The 8,439-nt window shown below is 43.2% G+C and overlaps 1 protein-coding gene across 1 annotated transcript in view; it reads right to left on the bottom strand.

Moving 5' to 3' along the window:
• The window catches only part of abca2 (ATP-binding cassette, sub-family A (ABC1), member 2), a 97,669-nt gene that overhangs the window by 36,514 nt on the left and 52,716 nt on the right, over positions 1 to 8,439 (bottom strand). Inside the window, exons 15-24 of the mRNA XM_013910945.1 lie at positions 7,995 to 8,097; positions 7,636 to 7,750; positions 5,210 to 5,400; positions 2,672 to 2,822; positions 2,338 to 2,542; positions 2,084 to 2,248; positions 1,420 to 1,600; positions 856 to 1,068; positions 385 to 581; positions 5 to 139 (exon numbers count right to left, since the gene is read on the bottom strand). Of these exons, the coding sequence (XP_013766399.1) occupies positions 5 to 139; positions 385 to 581; positions 856 to 1,068; positions 1,420 to 1,600; positions 2,084 to 2,248; positions 2,338 to 2,542; positions 2,672 to 2,822; positions 5,210 to 5,400; positions 7,636 to 7,750; positions 7,995 to 8,097 (1,656 nt within the window). The remainder of the gene's footprint in view (positions 1 to 4; positions 140 to 384; positions 582 to 855; positions 1,069 to 1,419; positions 1,601 to 2,083; positions 2,249 to 2,337; positions 2,543 to 2,671; positions 2,823 to 5,209; positions 5,401 to 7,635; positions 7,751 to 7,994; positions 8,098 to 8,439) is intronic.

Here is an 8,439-nt window from a genome sequence, read left to right as displayed (position 1 = left end):
TTGTATCCATCTCCATAAGTGCTCTTGAGAAAGAGTGGGGAGCCACAGCATTTGAGTTTCCCGTGTGAGATGATGGCAATGCGATCTCCCAGAAGGTCTGCTTCATCCATGTGGTGGGTAGACAGCAGAATTGTGCGGCCTAAGGCAGAGGAGCCACACACATATGTAGGAGGTGGTTTGGGTTACATTTACCAAGCAGGACATCAAAAAAAGGATAGAGCGTGCCTCTGCAACAATATTCTGAAAACTGAACGCAGAGGAAATCTTTTCCCACGTGCATACAAGAAATATGCACAGACTGAACAACACTTAAATATCTTTGGTGAGGATTAAATCCCTGGATCGATGTCATGTCACTCTGCACGATGCCTAGGAGTCACTCACCTTGTTTGTACTTGAGAATGAGATCCCAGATGGCTCGGCGGGCGTAGGGGTCCACCCCTGCGGTTGGTTCGTCTAGGATGACGGCCCTGGAACCACCAACAAAGGCAATGGCGACAGACAACTTTCTCTTCATCCCACCAGACAATGTCTGCACCAAGCTGTGACGCTTGTTGGACAACTCCAGGTCAACAATCATCCTGGACACACACACAGAGAGAGTTATTGGTTGTCAGGGAGCACTGACACTGGTTGAGTGAAAGGTTGTGAGGCAAGTTAAACCCTAATGAGTCCCAAACAACTAAACAGCATTAAGCCTGTGCTGTGACCTCAGTGCCTTTACATATGCACAGTTTGAATTTCCACAAAGGTTCAGGATAGGCTCTTTATCTTACAATACACGGTGCCTCTGGGCAACTGCTGCTGTAATTTGGCGCTACATAAATAAAACTGAATTGAATAAAAGCAGCTGACTTGTCCATCTCCTTGCAGATGTCTTCTTCAGCCATGCCTTTGAGCCTGGAGTAGAACCACAGATGCTCCTCCACACTCAGCTTGTCAAACAGGACGTTGTGCTGCGGACACATCCCGAGGTTCTGTCGAATACGCTCCATCTCAGTGCGGATATCGTGGCCATAGATGGTGGCAGAGCCAGACGTGGGCGGGAACAACCCTGTCAGGATGGACCTATGAACATACAGTTTAGATTACAGGTCACAGTGATACATCAAACAGGATTTGTTGCTTAAATGCTGTTTGGTCCAATATATCTTTAAAAAATATCATATTTTTATTTTCTTCTTTTTTGTTTGTTTGTGTGTAGCTGCAGCAGGCTGAACATTTAAGAACAGATCATGGATGTTTATATTTCATTATATATGAGTCTTATAAAACCTGCATGTCTCAGTGTGATCTACAAAACCATGCAAGAGTAAATCGTTGAGCTCTCCAAAAAAACAAATACAAAGAAGGTTACAGGTCAGCGTGCCGGAGCTGCACAATAAAAACCATTACTACATGCTGCACACTGCCTCTCACATTGTAGTCGTCTTCCCAGCTCCATTGTGTCCCAAGAAGGAAACCACCTGGTTTTCATGGAGGTTGAGGCTCAGTTTGTTCAGGGCCAGTTTACTGCCTGTCTTGTACACCTTGGTCAGTTTGTCTATACACACCACCAGGGGAAGGTGGTTGGGCTCCTCCTCTATCCCGCGGATCTCCTCTGGAGTTGGAATGACAGTGAGAACAAAATCGGAATCATTTATAAAAATATCGATTTAAAGCGTGTTTTTCTCCGTCGTTAATTCCACTTCTTTTGTTAAAAGCACTAAGAGGAGAGGCAAATAACCACATGCCTGAAACAGGGAGAGGCCCTGTGGTTTCTGCATGGAGATTTGAACTCAGCACTATTATTTAATTGGGACAAATAAGGAAATAAAAGGGGCGTGGCTTCATGTCACTTTGAACTGAACTGTCTCATGTGTCACATTGGAATCTGGAAATTCATAATCCTGCTCAAACATGCAACCTTGGAAAGGTTCCTGTGTAAGGAAATAATCATATTTAATGTTATTATGATATTATGGATGGAAAAATAATATTTATCCTTTTACTGAAGTTTAGGGCGGTGTGTATTACAGTGTTTTTAAGCTGATTGACAGAATATGGGAATCTTGTCCTCGAGCACCATATTGTTGGTTTTTACCATTCCTCCGGTGGTCCATCGCACAAGCCTGATCCTCCTCCATCACACTGAGCCTGGCAGCTCCACCTCCACACCAAGGCCAGTCCCAGGTCTCCACACGGCCACTGCCAGACCAGTAGGACCTCTGCAGTGGGAAGTACCATGGGCGCGGCAGCCCATACATTCCTAATGGAAAATTAGGGAAAATCGAATCAGCAGAAGATTCCTAAATAACGTTTGTTGGGAGAAAACCTGAGAGAGCAAAGATTCCACACCTGGATGCACAGCCTCTATGTACCAGGTCAGCACACCGTACACGCCAGCATCAATGATGAGCATCATCATGGAGAGACCGAGGTTAAAGTCATCGCCTTCTACAGGTGACTGGCTTATGGTCTGCCACTGAATGCCAACACCTGCTACCTCGTATAGAGCAAAATACTTGGAGCCAAGGCCAAAAGCTGTGGTAGACATCAGAGACTAAAAGAGAAGGAAACAATGTGGATTATCTGATTTCACAGAACAACAGATAAAGAACATTTTACCAACGCACCACAAATTCAAAGAGTTTTGATTGGTTAAAAAGGAAAGAAATGTAAAATGCCTTACAGCAATGCATTTCTCGAAGGCAGTGATCTTGTCGTGAGCCACCTCCTCCCTAATGGCCACATACATATAGGGCACATAGCTGAGGAAATAGATGATTCCTCCGCAGGCAGAAGCCAGCTTAGCTTTGGAGTAGATTACTGACACCAGGAAACTGGGAAAAAAGTTACGCTTCATTTGTTTCAGGACATATTCCACAAGTTTTTAAAAATACAATGAGATGTGCAGCAAAATCACTACATATAAAGACAAGGTTCACGATTTTACAGAAATAATCATCACTCCGTGCAATGTTCACTAACATTAAAACTCAAGACACCAGGTTTTCCATGTCTGGCAGAAACCTCCAGCACTGATCGAAAAAGTCCTGACCACAGGAGGCTGACTACAAACTCCTCTTACACTGACATACTGACAGCTTAGTATCCATCCATGAATAACCATGTCTCAAGGACAGCAGCCTAACAAGAGAAACCCAGACCTCAGGAATCTCAGGAAACACTGAGGGGATTATCGGGCCATTGGAGGAACATTTCTCCGGCGTGCCCTGAGCCTCCTCCAGGTAGGACTACATGCAAAAATGGCCCCAATCTATCTGTCAATCTTTTGTTTTCCATCACAGACACCAAGATACTTCAATTCCTCCACTTGGGACAGCAACTCTTCCCTGGTGGGAATGCCACCTTTTTGCAAAAATCCAACTGGGAGCCCAGTCAGTCTACATGTAGTGCCAAAACACAACAACAGTCACCTCAAGGCGCCTTGTAAGGTAGACCCTACATACAAGGTCTTAAATAATCAGGCCCCATCTGATCTTAATGACCTTGTAGTACCATATCACCCTATTAGAGCACTTCGCTCTTGCTCTGCAGGCCTACTTGTTGTTCCTAGAGTATTTAAAAGTAGAATGGGAGGCAGAGCCTTCAGTTTTCAGGCCCCTCTTCTGTGGAACCAGCTTCCAGTTTGGATTCAGGAGACAGACACTATCTCTACTTTTAAGATTAGGCTTCAAACTTTCCTTTTTGCTAAAGCATATAGTTAGGGCTGGACCAGGTGACCCTGAATCCTCCCTTAGTTATGCTGCAATAGACATAGGCTGCCGGGGATTCCCATGATGCACTGGGTGTTTCTTCTTAAGTCACCTTTCTCATTCCTCTCTGCATTTAGTTATTATTAATCTCTGTCTCGCTTCTATATCATGTCTTCGTCCTGTCTTCCTCCCCTCATCCCCATCGAATAGCAGCAGATGTGAGTTCCTCCCTGAGCCTGGTTCTGCTGGAGGTTTCTTCCTGTTAATAGGGAGTTTTTCCTTCCCACCGTCGCCAAAGCACTTACTCACAGGGACCATCTAACTGTTGGGATTTTCTGTGTTCTTTGTATTATTGTAGGGTCTGCCTTACAATATAAAGCACTTTGAGGCGACTGTTGTTGCCGTATAAATAAAACTGAATAGAAGATTTGGAGGGTGAAGGTCTCCAGTCCTAATCGGAGCGCTCAGAGCAGTGATCCCCAACAGGGAGCGTGGCCTCAGCAGAGCGCAGGAACAGCAAAGTACTGCACAGGACCCTCAAGCTCCCAGGCCTCTGGCAGAGGACCTGAGGATAAAGACTGCTCGCAGGAAGGATAGACATTTTATTTGGTATATGGTAATAAAGTTACTTCAGGTAATGAAGTACCTCCCTGGTAGAGTTTGCATGCATCTCATCCTGTCATTATGTCTGTAAACATGATGCCTCGATAAGTCCTGAATCGATTAAAATGAAACGTTAAATGGGTGGAGAGTTTATATTCACAGTCGTGTGTATTGTCAACAAATAGAAAATATCTAATTACTATTTAAATATCATTTGATGTCTGACCTCTTCTTCAAGGTCAACGAAACATTTAAATGTGTAATGAATGCTACACGTGTACTGTCCACATAAATAAATAATAAAATAGTATAAGTGGGTTTCCACAGGACAAATAACAAAAGCCTGCACATTCATGCACTGCAAACGTCTTAAAGTATTCTTTAAAAGAATAAAGTAAAAATAATAAATGCATATTATAATCTTATCCCCTGAAACCTAAAGAGTGAGCTGCCTTGGTGGAGGTTTGTGCTCAGAGTGCTTCTTGTAACTACTGAAAACACTGCCAGACTTACACATGTTAAAGTTCATTCAGCCTCTTGTTTAAGTGAGAATGACCAGCGAGTATCGAATAAGATTTGATTGCAGATGGTAGGAAGGAAGTGCTTAATCTTATCAAACTGCTGTCAGAGGTAAAAATTTAATTATGCGTTCTCCGATAAATGCTAACTGACAATTTCCTAATTTTTTTCAATGAGTTTTATCTTTCTAGGCTTAAATGCACCATGCTTTACAAGTTATATTCACATAGCATTTCAATTCATAGTTTATCTCATGCACACCAGTAGATATATTGGAGGTCTGGGCAAAACTGACCTTTGACCCTGTGGTGAGAGTATCCCCTTCCTGTTCTGTACTAAACATTATCCGTGAAGCTGTGCACACTGAGGCATTGAGCCAGAAGTCTTACCAGAACATGATAGTAGCCACAGCATAGATGGTAAGGAACAGCCAGATGATGAAGGGATCGCTGTGGAGCAACACCCGGCCGTACTTTAAAATGGCCGTGAGAGCAGTGACAGAGATGGACAGCTGGACAAAGCCCGTGATGAACCACGCCACCCAGTGCACTGCATTGTTCAGACCCATCATCTTCATCACCTGAGACAGAGACACTATGGTTACTTGCAAGTATGCACAGTAGTGTGAAAAAGTCTTTGACCCTTATACAACACACTAAACACAAAATGCAGCTGCTAAATAAAAGTATTTATGAATAAGTGGACAAAACCCCAAAGCTACACGGCCCCTAAACCTGGTTGGGCCTCAGCAGCAACAGCTGCACTCAGGTGTTTGTGATAACTGCCAGTGAGCGTTTTACACTCTGTGGAGGAGATTTGGCTCGTCTTTGCAGAATTGTTGTAACTCAGCCACACTGGAGGGTTTTTGAGCATCTCAGTCTGACTCAGGTCAGGAGCAGGTCAGAGTTGTGTTTCTTGGACTTGCTGCTGTGTTTTGGATCATTGTCCTGCTGAAGCGTGCTTCAGCTTGAGGTCACAAACAGATGGACAAACATTTTCCTTATTGGATGTTTTGGCAGACGGCAGAAATCCTGTTTCCGTTTACCACAGCAAGTCTTCATGTCCTGAGACAGAAAAACAGGGTTAACTCTGGTTGGTCAGCTCCTCCTGGGAGGGGTCACCACTATTCTGTGTTTCTGGCATTTGTGGTTCGCTGGAGTCCCACAACTTTAGAAACGGCTTTCTGACCTTTTCCACACTGAGACACTTTGTTCCGTCACTCATTGTTTCACACACATCCTTATTTTTAATGATAAATTCGGGAAAGTTGTGAAAGTGAATTTTGTGAAGTAATGGGAGTGGTGTTATTTTTCTAGTGACCACTATAACCCACGTTTACCCACTCACACACACCTGCAGCACTCTGAGGTCTTTTAATGTAACACACACAGTTCAGGATAATGTCCAAGTGTCACTAAGCTGAAGTAAATTCTGGGTCATTCTCTACATATTCCCACTGGTGGCTTTTGGTTTTGGGCCCCGACTTATGCTGCAGGATTGTTTGCTTCACAACAAAGCAAATAAAGACATAAAGTCTTCTGTCTTTCATCATCATTTGTCTTTATTTGACACCAGTAGTGACGACAGACAGGTGAGCAGAGAGAGCCCAGGCTGCTGCCTTGTGTCATATGGTCGCCCACTGAGTTATACTGGTGCCCAGAGAGGATTTGTCGCACACTGAGAGCTGTGAGCGAGTGTACGATAAACAGAAGTCAAAGATCAGACAGGGACGCCGTAAGCAGGAGGAAAGTGATGACGAGTCCCTGACTGCCGGGAGAAACAGCAGCTCGTCTTTTTTTTATTAACCTATCAGCGTAAGATTGAATAAAACTTCTCATGTTTCAAAAGTACTTAAGCAGTAAAAGTACTTTTACACTGTTTTATAAAATTTAATTCCATTCAACAAGTTAACATATAATATGTATTTGGTGTGAGGTATTAATCAATGTAAAAAAAACATTATGATCTTATCATTAAAAATGTGAAAATGTAAAAAGTGGCACAAAATCAAGAAATAAGTTTACTAAGCAGAACATGGACCCATGTTTGTGTTTTTAAGGCTGGTGTGGTCGCAGTATCAAAGTGGCCTGAGAGGAGGCAGCAAAGAGCAGCACTAAGGCTGCGCGCTGATGTACAGCGTGGAACAATGTTGCCATGGATTGTGGAGCAACTCTGCTTTTCAACACTAAAGGAAACATAAAGGAGCCACACAGCTGCACACATACTGGGAGCAGTTCACTGGTGACTCTTCGCAGCTGCTTGCTCGTGCACATTTATTCCACTGGTCTCGGTGAGAGGTAACAGGCAGGGTGAGCATCCTTGCATTCCCTCAGCTTGCTGCTTGTATGACGGGTTTCTACCAGAGGAGGAGAGAGTCGCTTCATCTTGGACCTGGTCAGGAAAGTTCGTCTACTTATCAGACTTCAGATCCCGGAGGAACCATGCAGTTATTGTCCTGGTTGCAGAACACTGGACCAGCTCTGGACCAGTGGGTGTGGACATGGAGACATGCGATCATGTCCCTCAGGTACATGAGTGCTTGGGCCCGTCACTGAAATCACTGTCCATCACTGTCCAACTGTTGTGAGACATTAAGTTGGACTTGTTTGGGGGGTGTTGACATGCATGAAATGCTGCGAGCGATTCTATCACTGAGCCGTACGTACTGCATGTTTTTGTAAATACAAGCTCTATATTTCAAATGTTTGTTTAAAGTTTCAATCTTTGCTTTGGTTTAAAACTAATTGTTTGCTCCCATCCCCAACAATCTTTGAGCACGCTGTCGTGTGGACCAATCACGCTAACAAACACTCACCTCTTTAAGCCTGTGCTCTTTCTCAGCTACAATATGCTGAATCATCATGGCCACTGAGTAAACCCAAGAGATCACCATACACAGAGGCATCATGTGCTCAATCACAAAGAGAAAACTGCAAAGACAAGAGTAACACAGGGTATGAGCTGATGATCACAGTAACAGACAGATGTGCTGATGGAGGAATATATTCATCCAAACTGGTCGTTGGTCACGTTTAAATGAACTTTTCAAACTGCTTAAGACATTCTGTTTACATGACTTTCTAATGGTAACGTGTCATTATTTTGTTTATTATTATCACACAAACAGAATCCCAGTAAATACAGTACAGGGCTACGTGTTGGTCCGTCCCTTACTCGTCTCTGGTGTAGCATGGATAGGGGAACATCTGAACGTAGTTGCCAGGCTCCACCACGTCATGCCCCACAAATGTGTTGATGATCGCTCTCTCTATCATGTCTGGAAAAGAGAATCGAGACAGGGTTCGTATTTCTCTCCAGCGTGCGTGTTACATATTTGCATATCAGCTGATGGTGACGGTTTGGGTAATAAAGGATGTTGTGAGTCAGACTGATTTACAAATTAATCACTTTAACAAAAATTAAGATTTTTTTAATTCACATGATGAAATATACAGTACAGTAGAATTATATAACCTTTATTTTATATTTATGCTTAAACATTTTTCATGGGAAACTCAGTGACAATATTCGACATAAATATGGAGAAAGAGTGAGCTAGAACATTATATAATTGAGTCCCTTGTATTTTATATATGTGTGTGTGTATGTATATATATAT

This window comes from Pundamilia nyererei, unplaced genomic scaffold, assembly GCF_000239375.1.
Source record: "Pundamilia nyererei isolate P.nyererei 1_Seehausen unplaced genomic scaffold, PunNye1.0 scaffold00053, whole genome shotgun sequence".
Lineage (NCBI taxonomy): Eukaryota > Metazoa > Chordata > Actinopteri > Cichliformes > Cichlidae > Pundamilia > Pundamilia nyererei.
Note: the sequence above shows the minus strand (reverse complement) of the source record. Positions and strands in the feature narration are given on the sequence as shown.